The 20,012-nt window shown below is 33.9% G+C and overlaps 3 protein-coding genes across 8 annotated transcripts; 2 read left to right on the forward strand and 1 right to left on the reverse strand.

Annotated features, from left to right (window-relative positions):
• The first annotated feature begins 1,249 nt into the window (after window positions 1–1,249).
• On the forward strand, window positions 1,250–8,366 carry LOC101220449 (translation initiation factor eIF-2B subunit gamma). 2 transcript variants are annotated; one of them, XM_031885044.1, is made up of 14 exons: window positions 1,256–1,467; window positions 1,613–1,659; window positions 1,810–1,887; window positions 2,118–2,210; window positions 4,310–4,390; window positions 4,472–4,691; window positions 4,767–4,825; window positions 5,147–5,196; window positions 5,307–5,394; window positions 5,485–5,745; window positions 5,853–5,945; window positions 7,496–7,600; window positions 7,770–7,886; window positions 7,989–8,366. In XM_031885044.1, exons 4-14 carry the CDS (start codon window positions 2,208–2,210, stop codon window positions 8,058–8,060), a joined length of 1,149 nt encoding a protein of 382 aa, XP_031740904.1. In that variant the 5' UTR covers window positions 1,256–1,467; window positions 1,613–1,659; window positions 1,810–1,887; window positions 2,118–2,207; the 3' UTR covers window positions 8,061–8,366. The 2 variants fall into 2 exon arrangements, with proteins under 2 accessions (XP_004144082.1, XP_031740904.1); XM_004144034.3 differs by lacking the exon at window positions 2,118–2,210 and having other exon boundaries at window positions 1,250–1,467; window positions 1,613–1,708.
• An 825-nt stretch (window positions 8,367–9,191) lies between these two features.
• Window positions 9,192–12,359, forward strand: LOC101222958. Its single transcript, XM_004144045.3, has 3 exons — window positions 9,192–9,856; window positions 10,734–10,923; window positions 11,740–12,359. Exons 1-3 carry the CDS (start codon window positions 9,252–9,254, stop codon window positions 11,944–11,946), a joined length of 1,002 nt encoding a protein of 333 aa, XP_004144093.1. The 5' UTR covers window positions 9,192–9,251; the 3' UTR covers window positions 11,947–12,359.
• A 950-nt stretch (window positions 12,360–13,309) lies between these two features.
• On the reverse strand, window positions 13,310–17,746 carry LOC101222720 (ABSCISIC ACID-INSENSITIVE 5-like protein 2). 5 transcript variants are annotated; one of them, XM_031885059.1, is made up of 4 exons: window positions 17,598–17,746; window positions 15,508–17,013; window positions 15,339–15,410; window positions 13,310–13,771 (listed from the first exon to the last, which is right to left on the reverse strand). In XM_031885059.1, exons 2-4 carry the CDS (start codon window positions 16,165–16,167, stop codon window positions 13,691–13,693), a joined length of 813 nt encoding a protein of 270 aa, XP_031740919.1. In that variant the 5' UTR covers window positions 16,168–17,013; window positions 17,598–17,746; the 3' UTR covers window positions 13,310–13,690. The 5 variants fall into 5 exon arrangements, with proteins under 5 accessions (XP_031740919.1, XP_011660079.1, XP_004144092.1 ...); XM_011661777.2 differs by having other exon boundaries at window positions 15,508–16,203; window positions 17,598–17,745; XM_004144044.3 differs by lacking the exon at window positions 17,598–17,746 and adding an exon at window positions 17,418–17,590 and having other exon boundaries at window positions 15,508–16,203.
• Between the last annotated feature and the right edge of the window lie 2,266 nt (window positions 17,747–20,012).

The raw sequence follows: 20,012 nt of genomic DNA on the forward strand, positions 1-20,012 counted from the left end.
TGAATTACAATATTTACATTTTAACCTCAAAATTTTCACTAAATACTTATCTTTTGTCTTTGTCAACCTTCACATCAATGCTTGAAAGCAAGTATCCAATTACTAATTGAGGTTAAAAATTTAGGGTTTGTTTGGTAAATAATCTGAAAACAGGATTCGAAAACAATAAATTCATTGAAAACATAATTATATTTTATGTTTTCATATTTGTGTTTGGTAGCGTATTAAAAAAAATTAATTATAATAAAACTTAGTTAACAATAAACTATTATTAAGTTATTCGTGAATAATTACAATTTTAGTTCATATTGTTTGGAGAAGTTAAAGTTTAACCTATGGTTTGATAAAACATCATATACCGTCCTTATGATTTGACAACTTTCATAAATAGTTCATATGAGCTCATAAATAGTTCATATGAGCGAGACTATTTTATGTGATTTTATCAAACCAAAGTATCTAAGTTATATTAGTAAATCACTAAGACTAAATTCCATCGTTCTAAACCATAGAGATCATAATTTTAATTTAACCTAAAAAATTATATAATTATTATTTTGTATTGTGGTATAATTTACCATACATATTACATTTTTATAACCGGATATATTATATGTATCTAATATAATTATGCTAAAAATACAAAAAATGACTCATTAACGGACATCCAATGCAAGTTGGACACATAACATATTTGCTAAAGAATCGGTTAGATTTGGACGATTTTTTTTCAAAAGAATTGATTATAATTGTTTTGATTTCATCGTTTAAATTTGAAAAGAGAGGCAAAATTGTAATATTTAAAAATGACAAGTTTCATGCTAATCTTTTAATTTTTTATTTTGTTACCGATCCTAAATATATTTATGAAAGTTAACTATAAAAAATACAAAAAAAAATTATTTTTAAATTTTTTACTGATTACCGTTTTTCAAAAACAAAATCTACATTTTTCTTTGACAACACATATGCTAAACAAAATTAGTTATAATAAAATACAACTGTTAAAGGTAAAATTACTGAACAATATTCATTATAATAAAATTCAAATCTAAGAATTAAAATTTTGATATTTAAGGACTAAATTAAAACAAAAATAAAAATTTAAGAACTATAAAAACTATAACCAAAATGTTGAACAAAAATATATTTAAAAATAAATTTATTAAACGTGAATTAAATAATTAGACACTTTGAAATAACAAATCAATTTGTATTGTTATTATTATTATTACAAATTTCCACTTGAGAGAGTTATTTTTCCAAAAGAAGAACCGAAAAAGAGAGGAAAAGATCGAAGAGGAAGAAGAAAAAAAAAAATTCCCATTGTCGAGCGAAATTGATTTCGCCGGAAGCTGAAGAACTTCCCCACAAACACTTCACCTCTCTCCATCTACATACATGGATTTTCAGGTAGTAGTGTTAGCTGGCGGCACTTCAAAGAATCTCGTCCCTCTCGTTTCCAAGGTTTTTACTCCCAAACCATTTCTTCATCCATCAATAATTCTCCTTAATTCATCTCAATTTTCTCAACAACCCACCAATCTGTACTTTTAAATTTCCTATTTTTCTTATGTTTTCCTCGATATGACTAATGGGTTTTTACTTATAGGAGCTTCCTAAAGCACTACTGCCGGTGGCGAATCGTCCGGTCCTCTCGTACGTCTTGGAGCTTTTAGAACTCAGTAACCTTAAGGATATCATTGTTGTATGGTTCTTTTTATTACTCGAATGTGTACTCTTGCATTTTCCTTTTTGGGGTATAGTTTTTTTTTTTTTTTTTTTTTATGTGTTTTGATGTGTATGAAGGTTGCTGAAGGTGAAGATGTGGCTCTTCGGATAGGGAGTTGGATATCAGGGGCTTACGACGAACGTCTACGTGTAGAGGTATTGAGCTGTTTTTGTTTGATTGAATTGCTGGATGAAAAATTGGAACATGAGGTTGCATTTTTGCACCCATTTTCCCAAAGCAGAGGATAATTAGGGCGTGCGTTTTAAAAAACTAGGATAAATGACGATCCTTATAGTTTAACGTTAACCTTTGCATTCCCCCGGAATATATTAGTATATGATATTCACGTGTTATCCTTTAACTATGCCTTTTGACTTGATTTTAGGTCCCGACTCACCCTTCATGGACTAACCCCTTGCTAGAACCCTTAGGCTTTTGGGACATATGCTTCCAGAATTCAGTGACCGAATAAAAGATGGTAATGTCGATATTTATGGATTAAATGCGAGGATTTGGCAAAGAATGTTTAGTTTCTTTCTTGCTGGCAATAATCTATTGAGATTAGAATTTCTAAGAATTCGACATCCTATTTCACTAGTTGAATGGGTATTTAAAGGGCAAACTTCAACTTCTTCTGAGGCATGCCTAGCCTCTGGTTTGAAACTCCATCTGTGTTAACGGTTTGTTGTGGAAAACATAAAAGAATTCAGTTACGTGTCTTCCATGGATTTGAAAACTTGTGAAAAATTAACCCTTAGAGGAAAAATGTAAAGGCGTAAGATTCACGGTTGGCCAAGTTGGTAGTACGCTTTGGTTCTCATGGAGGTTCTTGTTGGCAGACTCAATTCTAGAGCTGGAGACCTTTCAAGGGATTTTACTTGCAAGTCCTTTCTCTATCTTCACAATAATGGTCTAACATTGCAGGCCTTTAGATTTTAAAAGTACAGAAGTAAGTTTGGTCCTTTGTGTGCTTTCTTATGCTTAGAAGCCAAAACACCATTGGTCAGATCAAACAATTACCCATTTCCAGCCAAAACACTATTGATCTGATCAAACAGTTACCTATTTCCATATCAGTACTTATAGTTTGGGAGATTATGGTGGTCTTTCTAACTTTCAACTGCATCTCCTCATAATAGATTTTCTCTTATCTAATATAGATTCAGATTGTTGTTTTAGAGGCAAGGCTAAAGCTCAGTTCATTTATGTTATTGTTGTTTTTTATGATAAGAAACAGTTTCATTGATTGATGAAATAGAGGGGAAAGCTCAAAAACACCTAAAGGTGAATTACACTAGAGCTCCCTGATTGGAGATTACATAAGACAGACTGTAAGAAGAAAAAGGGTTATTTAATTTACACCAAAATAAAGCCGTAGCTAAGACCCTACCCATTAAGTGATCAAAAGAAGAGGAAGCATCTCTAAACGGCAACCATTTCTTCACCCCAAAGGAGCTAGGAAAACTCTCAGTTCTTCACGCCATTATACCTTCTTGTCGTGTAATCGAGCTTAGGAGTTGTAAGAATTTCCTAGGAAAGAAAATGAAAATATGTTGATTTGATTTTCTTCTATTTTCTACCCTCTAGGTGGTCTTCTTTGTCTAGCTTTTTTTTATAATTCCCTCCCTTTGATATTCAAACCAACTTGAAATTTGTGTGTATTGTGTGTTGCAGTCTTGTACACTTTTTTTGATGAAACATGAAACACACACAGATGGTTTTTTATCCTCATCAAGAAGCAATTCATATTGCAATGATATGAGGGAAGCCTTGTTGTCTGGAGTTGGGTAACTGTAAATTTTAACATGGTTAAATGATGCAATTTGAGGGCAATTCTTTTAATGTATTTATGATCATTGTTAACTTGTGATCTGGTGTTGGACATTTAAGACCTATAGGAATTTCTAAAAAGTTGTGAATGGAGTAGCTTCAGTATTTCTAGTTAATTGGGAAAGTGGTTCATGCAGAGAGTGTATCATAATATGAGTCTGACAAATGTTCTTGTTGTATGGCAACCAGTATGGATATGCCTGGCGATCCTTGGGGTGAGGGAAAATGTAAAATGAGTTAGTGGGAATGAGTTCAAACATGGAGGACACCTGCCTAGGATGTTATAATTCCAAAAGTTTCCTTGGTAACCAAACGTTTAGGGTTGGTGGTTTTCCCACAAGGTCAATCATATTCATTTTGTTTGTTGCTAAAGTGCGTTAGAAGTATTGTGTAAGTTTATTTTGCTTTCTTAGTTATTGAAAACTGAAATCATTTAATCAATTTGATGTTTGTGCTTGACTTCATGTTTTCAATGTTGATGTTGCTGCTCTACATGGCCTTTCATTTTTCCTTTTCCATTTCATTAAATTGTTTTATGAAATTAGAAAAAATGGAATGGGTTAGTGGTTATACACAAGTGACCTAGAAAGACTGCCAATTTCTATACATATTCTTCTATTCTGTACTGGTTTCACAAAGTTTTCTTCCAGAATGATGATTTCCTAAAAGAGATAACCCCCGTTACTACCTTCAGCTACAAGGATAAAATTCAAATAGTGCAAAGAGTTCTAAATTTGTGATTTGTAGGTTACTTCTGTTCCTGAGGATGTTGGAACCGCTGGTGCACTTCGGGCCATCTCTCGCCACTTAACAGCAAATGATATATTGGTTAGGCTTGAGAACTTTAAACAGCATATGATCTGTAATTCTATGTTTATTTACAGTCACAACTCCTATGCTTTTCTGCAGGTTGTGAGTGGTGATCTTGTTTCTGATGTTCCTCCTGGTGCAGTTGCAGCTACACATAGACGGAATGGTGCTGTAGTTACTGCTATGCTCTGCTCTGTTCCAGTCAGTGGATCTTCAGAGTCTGGATCCGCTGGTGGAAAAGACAAGACCAAGAAAGCAGTAATCCACAACATCGTTGGACTTGATCCTACCAAGCAATTTTTACTATACATAGCATCTGGTTAGCATTTGACAGAGCATCTCCATAGAATTTTACTCAATACGTCCCCTTTATGTTATTTTTATTTCCTTCCAGGTGCTGAAATTGAGAAAGACTATAAAATTCAGAAAAGCATACTCCGTGCAGTAGGTCAGGTAATGGTCACTATCAATGTTTAACAATTATTTTCTGAACTTCTAAATCTTATTTATCTTTCTGTTGATTACTAATGCACTTGATTGAAGTTATCTTACCAAAACCACAGCAGACAATTTGAGGTTTCAAACTTGTGAAAGTTTGAAACACTTGATTTTCTTGGCTTCCGTATGAACCTATCTATCAACCATTTCATCTGGTTGAATTGCTTTTATTTTTTACGGTTTAAATTTGTTCTTCACATTTTATGAATCCAAGTTCTAAATGGAAGAATAAAACTCATTCCTGGGTTTAATTTTACTTTATCTTGTTTAATGTAGATGGATATCCGAGCTGATCTCATGGATGCATATATGTATGCGTTCAAAAGGTCCCCAATTTAATTGTCCTGCTAGTTTACTACTTCAAACATTTTACCCAAAAAAGAAGGAAAAGAAAAAGCTTATATCCTCATACATGTTCCTTTGTATTCTCTCCCAGATCTGCTTTGCAAAAGGTTCTTGATCAAAAAGATACTTTCCGTAGCCTTAGGCAAGATGTGTTGCCCTATCTTGTGCGGAGCCAGTTGGTGAGTTCGTAATGTCATAGCATATTCTATTGTATCAACAGCAAGTGCATTTGAATTTACTGAATTGGATTAATTTCTTAAATAATGTAGAGGTCAGAAGTTTTACTGAATGGAACACCCCGAACAGAAGAAAATGGGCTTGAGAAAGTTGGTTCCCATAAGATCCAAGTATTGCTGTCACAGATTCTCTCTAATTCGTCTGCTACAAGTTTCCATGATCTTTATGCGAGTGGTGCTGATGGATCTATTCCTGTTCGAAAAACACATAAATGTTGTGTTTATATTCCTCCTAGTAGTAACTATTGTGCTCGCTTATTTTCAATTCAATCATACAGCGACATAAATCGGGATGTAAGTTTATTGTATTGATTAAAATTCTCTTAACCACTTCTTGTGTTGTGTTAGTTCTCTTGACTTCATTATATTTCTTTGACTGAAGTTTGATTTAATTTTGTAAGGTTATTGGAGAGGCAAGTCATCTTTCAGGTTATTCTTTCTCTGCGCAAAATAACATCATTCATCCTTCTGCACAACTTGGATCAAAAACCACCGTGAGTTATAAACACTTTCATCTCTAGTCTATAACTCCAAATGTTGATACTTGCGTCATATATAGTATAGTAAAAGGTTGCCAACGTAGATTCCTTAAAAGAACATTTTAAGAATATGAAAGTAATGCCTATACAAGAGCATAAAATGACCGTCATAGTAACATTTCTTTTCTGGATAAGATACAATTTCATTGATTGAATGAAATATCCAAAGATATCGATGGAGCATTAGGGCCACAATCAAAGGGCATACAAAAAATGTTTACTATTAGCAATGAAAAAGGAAAAGCTATGACTATGTATGGGCGGTATATCAATTACACCAAGAGAAAGCCAAATGAATACTGTCACCATATTCTTGAATTCCTTTCACCCCAAATCTTCCACAAAACAGCTCCGATAATGCTTAACCATAAACGCCCCTTTGCAGCTTTGAAAGGGTGGTAACATATCAGCAAACGAAGCCAACTTTGTATATCAGGAGGGAGACAACCACCAGCAAAAAAGACATGTTGTATGGGTACACTGTTCTTTTGGCAGAGGCAGCACCATTTAGACAGGAGTGTGTCACTTCCCTAAGGAGGAATATGAGCCCACACAAAACTTAAAATCATTAGTAACATGAGCCCACACGACTTAAAATCATTAGTCACATGAGGCCACACAAAACTTAAAATAACCAAACAAGAAAGGCTTCTATCCAAAAGAGTGAAATGTTTCTTAGATAGAGATGTCCAAAGAGAGACAATAAACTTAACAAGAAACTGAACTTATTTTCACGACTTCTAAACCCTTCTAAGAATTATAGTTCCTCCAAAATCCACGAACTTAAATTTTACAAGACATCTCAAGGATGAGGAGGTTACCAAGTGGGCATGGGCTGTTTTCACTCACCTCATCCCCAATATTGCTTTTGTCGAACAGATGTGATACACGGCCATGAAGCTTGAGAGAATGGTTGTTTCTCTACAAAGTCACTATACACCTATTTGGCTATCTCTCCTTCAGCAGATCCACTTTGGACAAAGAATAATTCACAATCACAAGGATATGAAGTGATCTCATCCCAAAAGAGTCAAAATCTTTCTACGGGAGCTGGGAGGTCTCTAAAATAGCAACAAATTGATCGATCACTTATTCTTTGAATGCCCCACCTCCTCGTATATTTGGTAGGAATTATTTTAAGCCCTTAATTGGGCCATGGTCTCCGAATTGGCTTCATATTGCTGCTTATTGATCACCCCTTCGCAGCCACCAAGAAGCAATTATGGGTCAACATTTTATCAGCTGTCCTGTGGTAGTTATGGGAGGAAACATCTGGTGTATTCCCTTTAAAAGGGAAGCTTTCATATATCCTTCAATATTTCATTCAATCAATAAAATTGTTTCTTATCCAAAAAAAAAAAAAAAGGAAAAAAAAAAAGGAATCATTTATAGAGAAATTTTCTTTGTATTCCTGAATCAATCAAACAGTTCTTCAGAATGTTGTTTACTTTATACTTAGTTTCGTTATATTGGTCATTCCCTTGTACTAAGTTGGAGAGTTTCAGGTGGGACCCCATTGTATGTTGGGAGAAGGTTCACAGATGGGTGACAAATGTAGTGTGAAACGATCAGTAATTGGCCGCCATTGCCGGATAGGATCCAATGTGAAGGTAATCACAGAATCAGTTATTGATTTGGGATAAAATTAAGAATTTGTTCGTCCTTACCATTCCGTCTTCTATTTTCCATACAACTAAAGTTTATAATCTGGTTTTAGGTTGTAATGTAAGAACCTTGCTAACTTGCTAACTCTAAGTTTTACAACCCTTGTCAATACAGATCGCTAATTCGGTCGTCATGGACCATGTTACCATTGCTGACGGTTGTTCAATCCAAGGCTCGGTTATCTGCAGCAACGTACAACTTCAGGAGCGTGCTGTTTTAAGAGATTGTCAAGTAATTATCCACAATCACATCCACACTCTCTCACCCTCGGGACACTATCGACCCATTTCCTCTCTTGTCACCTCCTTAACATTACTTCAATTTTCCTTCCAGGTAGGAGCAGGTTTTGTGGTGACTGCTGCTTGTGAGTACAAAGGAGAGGCCTTGGCTAGAAAAGAAAAATAAGAGACATTTTGCCTTGAAAATGAGATTTGTTTTGAAGAAAAATAAGTGTGAATTAATATAAAAATGAGGTAGATGAAAGTTTTGTTGGAAGGTAGTGAGAGTTGTTATCCCCTTAAGGGAGCAGTGATTGAAATCAAATAATCACAAATGTGTTCTTTTTTTCCTTTTCCTGTCGGTTTTTTCGGGCATTATTTTCTTGTATTCTTCTTGATTTAATTCCATTTGTAGTTCATATTTGATTTACATTAGACAGCATTTTACTTAGTCTAAGTATTTATATTTATGTTTTCGATTGCCTTCTGTTCTTATGAACTATGTTCCTCCCGTTCTTTAGGACTTGTTTGAACTGACTTAAGAGAAGTGTTCATCTTTTTAACTTTTAAAATCTCAGCCTTTTTATTATTTAGTATCCATGAAATTCTAGGTTGCAACCATCTTATTACAATTCTTCTAGCTATCATATTATTGTTTTTCTTAATAAAAGATTTTTGTTTTGAATGAGGCTTTACCTAATCCATGTATCTCCTTTCATAATGAATTTTAGAAAATTTGTCCCATATGAATAAATAAAATTTTATGCACGTATGATCTAGGTTTGCATTTAAATTTCTTACGTGTGAAATTCAAATATTTTTTTTTCTATAATTAAATTTCTTATAATTTTTTCCAAGATTATTTTTAGGTTAAATTACCATATTAGTTGAAAATTTTTTTTGGGTAGGTTTCTAAACTTTCAAATTTTTATCTAATAAGTCTAAGATAGATTTGTTTATATGAACGTAAAAAGGAAGTTTCAAATTCATATCAAAGGTTGAAAGACATACATATAGCTTGAACATATTAGAACATATCAACTTTCTAATATAAAAATTAGCTCGAAGGCTATCATATCACAACATATCAACTTTCTAATATGAAAATTAGCACTCTCGAAGGCTATCGTATCACAACATATCAACTTTCTAATATGAAAATTAGCACTATAAGGCTATCGTATCTCTTTACATGTTCAATTTTCATCCAACATTTTATCACATATTTATTTTCAATTTTCTTAGAAACAAAATGAATTTTTTTTTTTTTTTTGGGTATTTGATCCAAAATCAATATTGCAATAGAAAAGGCTACGGTTTTATTGGAACTCTTAAACCCTTAAATCCTTCATCTCCACTTTCATTTGTTCCTCACCCCATGAATTCCCTTAATCGCATTCAACTTCTTTCTTCAGCAGACAACAATCAAATTCTTCAACTGTTTCGCCAAATCAAACAACCTCATTTCGGTTCTTCCTTCTTCCATGGCAGATCCTTCTCCACCAGATCTTCTTCTTCTTCCTCGTCCTCCGGAGCCGGCAAGTTTATCAACGGCGACGATGAATGGAACGATACTTGGGAGTCCGCTTGGCTTCCTGAAGACCTTTCACCAAAGAACAAGGCGCCATGGGAGAGTGATGTGAACTTCCCGTCTGGAAACCCTACGGTTGTGTTTCCGTCGGACGTTGATGCAGATACCAAAGCGTTTGTTGAAGATATGACTGAGAATTGGGATGAGAGGCGGAAGGCTTCTCAAACGCAGAAACAAGGAGTGAATCAGGAAGAGAAGGGAGGTGATGGTGGTGGCGGTGGTGGGTCGCTTTATAGCTTGGAGAACATAAAGAAAGATTACAGATTGCAGAAGCAGAGGATTCATGCTAATTTGTGGATGAAGGAGATTGAGAAGCAAGAGGAGGCTAGGCTGGGGGATTCCATTGCTGGCAGTGGGGATGACATTGAAAGATTGATGGATAGCTGCTCTGAGTGAGTTATTCTTTCTCTCTTGTTAAGTGCAAATGGTTTAAGCCTGATGTTTGTGGTTTTTCTCTGCTGATCATATTATCTAGTGTAGATGTTTTGTTAATTGGATTGAGGAAGTAGGGTTTGGAATCTTGCAAGATACCTGAATTTCTAGCATTGTTTTAATGGAGAACCAAATATTTATTTACGAACGTGAATGAATATTCTAGGGCACAAAATAGAACTAGCCCCATGAAAAGAGTCCCGACTGTAACTTAAAAAAAGGACTCCAATCTAAAAGAATAAGACCCAACAGACAATTACAAAAACGTGGCCTATGCCCATGGCGGGGTAAATTTGGTATTAAAGCTAACGACAGTGTTAGGAAAACAACAAACGAAGAAAACTGAAAAATGTATGGAGCAGAGAAATCAACAGAGAGATTAAGTGGCTCACTAACTGTGTGTTAGTTAAGTTCACGTAAAAAATAAGAGAGCAACTTATTATTAGTAAGAAAATATCATATTACAGAGTCAAGAGAGCTTTCATCAAAACTCTGAACCAAAATTGTAAGTAACGCAAATATGAATTTAAATTAGTTGTTTGGAGTGCCATATAACATATTCAAAGCATTCCGACAAAACACAAGTCTTAAAGATACTTAACAACTTAGAAACCTTAGTCATCAAGAATTGGCTTGGGTATCCTAAGCCAGCCAGAGATTAATGGTCTGGTCAAGAACATAATTTAAGGAGTGGCCACTCAAAACCTGTTCATATGAAAAAGAAACACAATAAGGAAAATACGTATGCAAGTCACTGCCTTGAAAGCTTTTGTTTCTTTTCTTTTTTGTTCCTTTCTCCAAGCACAACAAATCTGAACTGCTATGCTATGGTTGTAGGATTTTTGAATCAGTCAATGATGATTTAAACCGTTCAAAAGTTCCAAGTTCTTCGGAGTTCAGAAATAAACCTGATGGATGGGAAACATTATCCAAAGGTCATGATGGAAATGTATGGGAGATGACACAAAGAGAAGAAGACATTCTCCAGCAGGAGTTTGATCGTCGTATTGCTTACAACAAATTTCAGGTGCATTACAATTTCCTTGTTTTGCTATTGTTACTTCCGTAAAAGAAACTTTAAACATATTTCTTCTGAAGAGAGACGGAACATGTCATTAGAAAGATGAAATATACAAGGAAAGAGTACATTTGAAACACTAACGGAATTTAAAAGAAATTTTGAGTAATCACACGAACGAAGCAAAGAATTCTAAGTGGATGAGAAACAATATGAACATTTAAGTCAACTTACTGTAGCTCAATTGGTTGACATATAAGAGGTCGAATGCCTCACCCTCATTAACTCTGTTGAAGATCATTCTCTTTAGCTAGATTACTAAACTTGAAATGGATATAATCACACGACTCTTTGGCTTCTTCTCCTCATATAATAACTAAATTATAGCACAGTTATTTACTGATACAATAATTAATCGCTCATGTTATCATGCCAACTAAATCCAGAGGTCTGTATGCATATAACATGGAATTCAGAACTCAAATTCAGACCAATTCACATAGAATGCGATAAAAAATTACTAAACTAGAAAAATCATGGAAGAAAACTGTAACCAGTTCTTCGATAACAGAACTGGTATCATTGCATTGTTTGCAATAGAAAATGATTAATGAATGGTTGAAAATTTGATGTTACAATCTTAAAACATTCTTTAATCAAGGATACCTTCTCATTGTTTCCCTCTGCACTGTTGCTTCTTCAAAGGAACAATCTAGTATGAGATTCCATTGATTTTTGAACTCATTACTTCAGATTTTCTATTCATTTTATGAAACTTTCTCTCTTGAGTGTATCCATTACCGAGTTCCTTGGTTTCATATGCAGATTGCTAGTTTCATCAAGACCCATATATTTAGTCGTCGGAGACCAATCGATGGATGGAAATACATGATAGAGGAATTTGGGCCAAATGCCAAGAAAGGAAAAGGTAGTGTTTCAAGGTTGCCTAATCTTTCTGATTCTTCAACCCAACCCTTCAAGGAGGAAAAAGTTGTAGCCTCCCCTTCTCTCAAACCCTTAAGAAGGAGTTAACTCTGTGCAAGCTCTACTTATCGGACCATATGTGACTTAAAATTTTTGCAACCATTAGAAAAGCCCCAAGTCTGGTCTTATCTTGTCAACCAGAGTTTTGCACAACTGACACATGCATAACTAAGGACAAGAAATTCCAGGTTCGAATCCTCCAATTCCCAGTTTGTACTAAAAGAGAAAAAAGATATAATGTTACGTGGGTCATATTGATGTTTGTAAGTAACTATTCTAATAGAGGAGTTTGCTTCCTAGAAATTAGACCGACATTAAGCAAAAATGAAAGTTTTGCACACACTTGATTCATAGAAGAAAAATGAGTCTTAACCTGGCAAGCGGTTGATAATCTTATGATGTTAGTTCATAGGAGTTATTTTTATTTTATTTTTTATACTAAAATGTCGGTTAAGATACTATTTCTTTTTCCTTTTTTAGTACAACATGTGGAGATTATTAGGTATAAAAGTTATGCCAATAGCACTGAGTCAACCCACGTTTTCATATGAACATAGGGTTTTAGTAGTTCTATTTTTTTAAAAAAAAATATATATATACTATCGTTAATAACAAAACATGAATGTATTTAGTAAATATTTTAGTTTTTCTGGTGTGCTCTTCATTTTTTGTACTTTAAAAATGAAAGAGCTGTGGGATGCTGTTGGTTTACCAGGTTTATTTTTTTAAACTAAAATTATGAAACAGAAATATGTTTAGTAATTATTTTAGTTTCTGGTTGATCTTCTCTTAAATTTTATATTTGAAAAATGAAAGAAATAGTTAGAAATTAAAACTTTTAAATATGAATTATTTGGAATTATCTCTGTCTTCAGTGTTATTTTCTGGTACTTTGATGAGTACTTCAAAGCAATTATGATTACAAAAAAAGGCAACTCTTTTTATTAATGTTTATGAAAAGAAGACATGAAGGGAAATTAAAATTTGAAAAATAATAAAATCAGAATTGCATAAATGGTAGCTTTAAGAGATTTGTATCCCATCATAAAGTGAATAAACTATGTGAACAATATATATCTTAAATATAAGTTTGATATTTAACTATCATAATGGTATACCCACTCAAATAATGAATAGCTATAAATAAATGTGTACTCAAATGGTTAACAAAAGAAAATGGAATAAGAGCTAATTAACGATGTAAGAGTGTTTTTTAAGCTTTAAGAGTGTTTTTTAAGCTTTTTTTTTTTTTTTTTTTTTAAGTTAGAGAGTATTTTTAAAACTTTTGTAAGTTCAGAGTATTTTTGACATCCAAAACCAACAGTAAGGGTATTGATAAAATTCAAGGGTTGAGATAAAAGTAACATTAGAGGATATTTTTTGTAAATTAATTCATTAAGTGGATACATAATTTCAAAATCTTGACCATTGGTTCAAGAACATATACGAAATGGGTTATGCTTCCTAGAGTTAATACACACAATTAGAGCATATCAATGCCAAGAATCACTAAATTTAATAGCTAAACCTGCAGATAACCTAAAAAAAGATGGTTTAGTTTTATGTGGGAATTGATTGACATTTATCCCAAAGAAACAAAACCAAAATTATAAACCTTGCACTTTTGCTGCTCTATAATTGAAAATAGGATATGCATCAATCAGTACTGTACATGTAAACCAAACACTATTCAGCATTGTATCCACACAGACTCAGCTGAATCTCTCTATATACTCAATCCAACGTTCTCCCATAAGACCTAAACCAATACCTTTTGTACTAAAGGTGTAGCTTAGAAAGAAGCTGAACTAGTTCTACGCAGCTGATACTTCGGTTCTGAGATTGGTTTGCTCTGCATCCTGTTGTCGAATTCCTGCTTGGTTAGACGAAACAGGGTCAGTGGTTGGAAGAACAGAAGCATTTTAGCTCACAGAGATGGTAAGAGAGAAAACTAGGTAGAAGGATCATTCGAAATTAAAAAAGAAGAAGAAGAAGAAAACTAAAAAAGAACAATTCAAAACTATATGTGGAACAAATATTTTATATATGGCGGTCAAACAACAAATGTGCATCTAATTCATCAATCAAGAAAAATTACAAGCAAGAAGAAATATACTTACATTTCATCTAAGCAAACTAAACCGAGATTGACTGAGTTGAAAACTAAGAACGGATCCTCTTTTTGCATATGATATTGAATTGCATTCACACACCATAAGCGTGACTACTGTTTTATTTTGAGTACATATTATCCTGCTTAGTTTCTAGATTTTAAAAAATTGTAATTATGCTTGATTTTATTACGTCGTCATTAGCTAGGGATATTAGTATGACATTAGTAAGGGCATACGGATACTGAGCTAGGGAGTTAGTGTATTTGGTTATAAATAGATAGAGGGAGCTTAGGGAAGGGAAGCAACTGTCAAGTGATTTAAGGCTTGAGTTAGCATACTCAAGAGGAAGGTTCCAAGTGCCTCGTACCTGGTTTATCTGGTAGTTCTTCCTATTTTATATTTAGATATTGATAATTGTTAGGTGGAACCCTAACAGATACGAGGGTAAGTAAGTTGTCCTGAAGTAGTAAGAGGAAGAGGTGGCCGAATTAAAGGTCTTTTGGCTTCTATCCAATATTTACAGCCAACAAGGAGAAGAGTCCAAAGAGAATTTGCAAGGAGATGGCTTTACAAAGACCATGCATTCTCTAGTCAAATGCTCAAGCAAAGAAGAAAAGAGAGTTCCCAGGAAATCTACATTCCACAATCTGCCATCTGTCATACCATTGAGACTATAAGTATAACCATCAATCAGAAGAGCTTAGGGAGAACACCTTCAAAGTTCAATTTCATCAATATTCCTCCTAAACCCAAGTTCTAATAAACACCAGTATTATCTCAAAGATCCCCGGTTCTCTCATTGCCAAAACAGGTGGCAACATAAATCCTTTATTATAGTGGGACCTTGATAGCTCAAGAATTGTGAGAAGGAACACTATTGTTATCCTCCCATTTTCAGTTCTAATTTGTGAACATAGTCTATATAGGAGACCACCAATTTATAAGCAGACTCAAGGGATTTTTCTTTTGGCCTAGTGATAATTATATGAATCTCCCACTTCAAATTAGCATCTCTAACTCTAAGAAAGTCAATGGGATGATAATAATTTGATATTGACTTGAGTAATACATGTAGGGTAAGACAGACAAGCACAAAATAACTCTCATAAAGAGTCATGTTTGATCACCAGCCATAGATTGGGAGCATGCTAATATTGAGAATGCATGTAGGCAAAAACATCACAAACTATGTATTCCATGGTTTTGTGAACTAAAAAATCCGATCATAGACGTTTCATGTTTCATTGAAAGTTAAAAGTTAGTAAATCAAGCAAGGCATATGGATGAATGCTCACACAACAATTCACTAGTGGAAAAATCATTCACCTTTTCCTTCTTGAGCTTTAAATTCTCTTCTTCAAGGCGTGAGACCTTGTTCACCAGTTCATTATGATAGGCCTACGTTTGAATCACTAGGTTAGCTATAGAGATTAACAGAACAGAGAAACATGAGAAATAAATAGTCCTCCAGAGGAAAGGTTTGCCAAGTAATGACCTGTTTTCTCGCTCGAGAACGAGCAGCAGACTCCCTATTCTTGATTTTTCTCTTTAGCCTCCGCTCCATAGTCTTCTCAAGTGTGTCTGAGGGATCCCTTCTCCGTTTTGGTATTGTTGTATCTGACAGTGTGCCAAGTGAAAGGGATGATGACAACAATCCCATTTCTGGTGAAAAGTTCTTCTCTGTCAATGTCATAGTATCAATGGCATCCAAGGGACTTGGAGAAGCCTCGGCATAAATCCCAGCTTGTATCAAGAAATCCTCTAAAGTCACATCACCAAGTGTAGTCTCACTATTCTGACTTTTCAAATTTTCACGATTTTTTTTCTTCTGCCCTTCTTGAATCTCCTTCCACACATGATCAACAGTCTTCCCACTCAATGCTCTGGCAAGTGAGAAACTGGCCTGACGTTGGAGATAATGTACTGAAGAGGAACTCTCACTTTCCATTCCCATGGATTGGTTGGCTTCAGCTGTCCAGATGTTATGAAGAAGCTCATCAAGGTTCATGCTGCCTAATGGCTTTCCCATTCCACCTAACTGGTTTTTAATCTCATCAAGAGTAAGACCGTACCATGAGTTTTGCCTTGGCAATGAGGCAGGGTGTAAATGAGATTGTTGGCCGTTCAATTGAGAACCCATCGTCTGAATCCCCATCCACAACGCTTTCAAAAACCAACCTTAAGGTTTGATCTATCATTCATGAGAATCAAATTTTAACTCTTAGTTCTATAATAATTACACACAACACTTGTCAACCAGGCATCGTTTGATGCTATCTTCTTTTTTATAAGAAACTAAATATTCAACGAGATGGATAAAAGGATACAAGAGCATAAGGAAAAAAAACAACCCTGACGCCTAATTATAGAGAGTAGCTTCAATCCAAAAGAATCATATTAACCATGTAGTATTTTTTTTCCATAGAAATAACATTCATTAACAAAAAATGCAAGAATACAAGGACGGACAAAAACCATGCCTTGCCTACAAAAACTCTAAAGAACAGGGTGCAATTAAAATGTTACTCAAAGAGTAGTTACAAAAGGTCTTCAAAATTGAGAAAGACTCAGAACTTTACCAAGGACCACACATCACTAGGTCCCTCTCCAACCCTCTAAACACTCCATAATTATTTATTTCTCTCCTTATAAAACCTATAACAAGACGCACCCCCGGCTTTTCCAAGAAAGTGGCCCTTTCTCCTTAAAAGGCAAAATGAGGAAGAACTCCCTGATCGAGCAACCAACACTCCTGGATCATATTAATCATGTAATTTTAAAAAAACAGTATCAACGAACCCCCACAGGGATGAGTTAAACTTAATCACATCCCAAAATTCCTCTGCATACTATACTATTTTTCTCAAGCCAAATGCCCTGTAAAGGAGCAAAACAACACAACTACCAAAGAACCTTCCTTGTCACGAAAAGGAGGATTCAAGAGCACCTCCTCAAACATTGAACCGCAACCTCTACTACCAGCAGCACAAGCCCAAAGGTCCTAAAGATAAACAGCATATATTTCAGAATTCAAATTAAAACTAATTTAAACACCCACCCTTTAGTCTTAAGATGTAAAAAAACGAAGATCCATTCACAACAATGAACGTAAGATTTCAATTTCCTCGAAACCAAACATAAATTCACACAATTCAATATTGTATATCATTGATCATCCTATACGACTCTACAAAACCAAGCCAGCCTCTTGATTTCCCAATTCATCAAGAAACACCAAAAATCAATACAAACAACTATAAACACAAAAACCCAAATGTTTTGCAGCAGTAAAGCAGGGGAGATTCTTAGAAGAAAAAAACCAATAACATGAAAAAGAAGAAAAACCCATGAAGGAAGAGGAAAAAAGAAGAAGAATTTGGGAAGAAACCGATTAGAAGTAGGCACCTGTGGCAGTGAGGAGATGAATAGATCGGATCTAAGAGGACAAGTGGAAGGAAGAAAATGAGGGGTGTGAAAATTGAAATGAATTTTGCTTGAAATTTTCCTGATTTGTCACACACGTATTTTCTTAATCAGGCAAGGAAAAATTATGAGACGCACGAAGGTGAAGAGAAGAGAACCCACTTGATAATTGTCGCTTTTGATCACTTTTGGAATTCCGAATTTCAATTTTCTTCTTGCTTTTTTGGATCTCGTTTGTTCTTACCGATTACGGCTGCTCCAATTGAATGAAAAGTTATTTTTTTTTTTCTTTTGGGTGCAGCCACTTTGTGACGAATTAATAATGGATTGTGAATTTAAGGCCACCTTTATCGATCATCATCTAAAATGGGTGTGATTGTAACCAAATTTGTTTGATAGTCCCCATACCAAATATAATTGAATCATTTTCAATTGTATACTTAAAAATTACTATTGGTCCACAAGGGTCAAACAACAATAATGAATAGAAATGATAAAAGTGTTAAAAGAATCTTGTTTTTTTTTTTAAATAATAACAATAATGGTATAATAACAATAATGGTATATGTATTTCAAGTTATAATCTAATAAGTTCTGTTTGAAAAACCAAATCATCAAACTTTACATTACACTTGCAAATGTGGAGAGAAGGCAGTAGTAGAGGACATTTTCTCACTTAGGTTAATTGTGATAGCGGTTTGTTAGGTACAACAAACATCTATATAACTCTACAATCATCCTTAGGAGATTGATCATCCCTATGCTCAAATATCAATTTAGACGGCATGCCTTCAGATATCTCCATATAATTGTATGATATTACTTTAGACATACACTCTCATCACTTATGGTTTTAGTTTTGGTTTCACCCAAAAGGCTTTATACCATTGATGATAGTTATCCTTAATTATAATCTCGTGATCATTCTCTTATTTAACTGATGTGAGACTTTGATCACATTTCTACTTAACACAATTGTTGGAATTGTAAGTTTCTTCATAACAAATAGCTCTTATCAAGTAATGAACACTCAACCATGATTGTTGCAATCCTTCGCTTGAACTTATTCTCCAACCATCAGCTTATCAATTGTCAATTTCTTTCAAAGCTCAATGTCATTGTTTCGGTCTAAAAACCAACTCCTAGTCTCGTTTTCAAGGCCCTAATCAAATTCATATCAACCTCCTTCAAAACGATGTCAAAATACAACTCATTTTTCAGCCTCCCTCCTTTAAAACGAGGTCAAAATACAACTCATTTTTCAGCCTCTCTTAGGTGGAGTGCGTCGACCATACTTTTTTTGTGATAAGAGCCACAAACTTTTTAGGTCGAGCCAGGTCGAGCCAAACAATAAGTGAAGTTCATAAGTCTTACTTATACTCCTACTTTTCCCAACTCCCTCCATGGACTAGAATACTGTTTTTTTAATCCAACCCAAATAAGTCAATAGTCCAACACAAACTATACGTTGTGTTGAACAAAATTTATCATACTAACAAGAGTTTTTTTAACACCTTTAGAGTGAACTATAATGAAATTATCCATACATTTAAAATTTTGATTTGTCTTCATGTCTAGGGTTGAGTAAGAAAAACTTCACTAGAGTGTGGACAAAATTGTTAAATGACCACTTCCCATGTTCATCTCTATAAAACTTTTAGTGTCACTTTCTATCGAGTCATCTAATATCTAACCCTTTGTAAGGACAAATTGGAGTCAACTTTCAAAAAAGATTGGTCATAAAATAGATAAGATAAAAGAAAAGGCTCTTGACTTTTCTTCATATATGAAACAATGGCACCTTTGATTAATTCAAAATTCTCCTCTATGAACAAAAATGTCACGTTTTGAAATTTGTGACCTAGAAACACTTTTGGACATTATGTTTTTAGTGTAAATTAAAATATAACTTAAATTGTAAATTTAAGCCTTATAATTCGATCAAAGTTGGATTTTAGTCCTATGGTTTGGTAATTTTTTTATAAATAGTCCTTATGATTTTATGAGGATTGTAACGAACTATATAAATTATTTACAAAAAGATTTACAAAATTGTGAGGATTATATTCTAACTTGAAATCATCAGGATTAAACTTAACCAAATTTGTAATTTATATATGATTTTTTTTGTTAGATATAATAAAAATGAATAGAATATCCTACTTAATTGGAATTTGAATAATTCAAGGTTCCTTCCAAATTCTTCATTTACAAATATTGGCTATAAATATCTCATTATTTTTTTCATTCATGTTCACAAGTTACAACAAAATGTTAAAAATGGATAATAAATCAAATCATGCTTTTCTATTTTCTTCTATTTTTTTTTATTTTGTTGTCTATTTGTTTTTTATATACAAATATGCTTGTGTTTATTCATTCATTTATAAGTTTCTTTTTAGTACACAACATAAGTTGGAGAAACTTGAACTACTAACATCGTGGCTTACATGTACATATATCTATGCTCTTTTATGTTTAAATCGTGTAATATTGAATTTTTTTTATATATAGCCATGGAAATCTTGCTCCTTTTTTTTTTCTTCACTTCATTTTTTTTGTTTTAAGCTGTTTTAT

Source organism: Cucumis sativus, chromosome 1 (assembly GCF_000004075.3).
Source record: "Cucumis sativus cultivar 9930 chromosome 1, Cucumber_9930_V3, whole genome shotgun sequence".
Taxonomy (NCBI): Eukaryota; Viridiplantae; Streptophyta; class Magnoliopsida; order Cucurbitales; family Cucurbitaceae; genus Cucumis; species Cucumis sativus.

Bases quoted from the DNA above. Each gene is read 5' to 3' on its own strand.
- LOC101220449 (XM_004144034.3), top strand. From the start codon at position 1,402: ATGGATTTTCAGGTAGTAGTGTTAGCTGGCGGCACTTCAAAGAATCTC. The intron at 5,746-5,852 runs GTAAGTTTATTG...TAATTTTGTAAG, and splicing joins ACAGCGACATAAATCGGGAT to GTTATTGGAGAGGCAAGTCA. The intron at 7,887-7,988 runs GTAATTATCCAC...TTTTCCTTCCAG, and splicing joins CTGTTTTAAGAGATTGTCAA to GTAGGAGCAGGTTTTGTGGT.
- LOC101222958 (XM_004144045.3), top strand. From the start codon at position 9,252: ATGAATTCCCTTAATCGCATTCAACTTCTTTCTTCAGCAGACAACAAT. The intron at 9,857-10,733 runs GTGAGTTATTCT...CTATGGTTGTAG, and splicing joins TTGATGGATAGCTGCTCTGA to GATTTTTGAATCAGTCAATG. The intron at 10,924-11,739 runs GTGCATTACAAT...TTTCATATGCAG, and splicing joins TTGCTTACAACAAATTTCAG to ATTGCTAGTTTCATCAAGAC.
- LOC101222720 (XM_031885059.1), bottom strand. From the start codon at position 16,167: ATGGGGATTCAGACGATGGGTTCTCAATTGAACGGCCAACAATCTCAT. The intron at 15,411-15,507 runs GTCATTACTTGG...ATTCAAACGTAG, and splicing joins GTTCTCGAGCGAGAAAACAG to GCCTATCATAATGAACTGGT. The intron at 13,772-15,338 runs GTGAATGATTTT...CTAACCAAGCAG, and splicing joins TAAAGCTCAAGAAGGAAAAG to GAATTCGACAACAGGATGCA.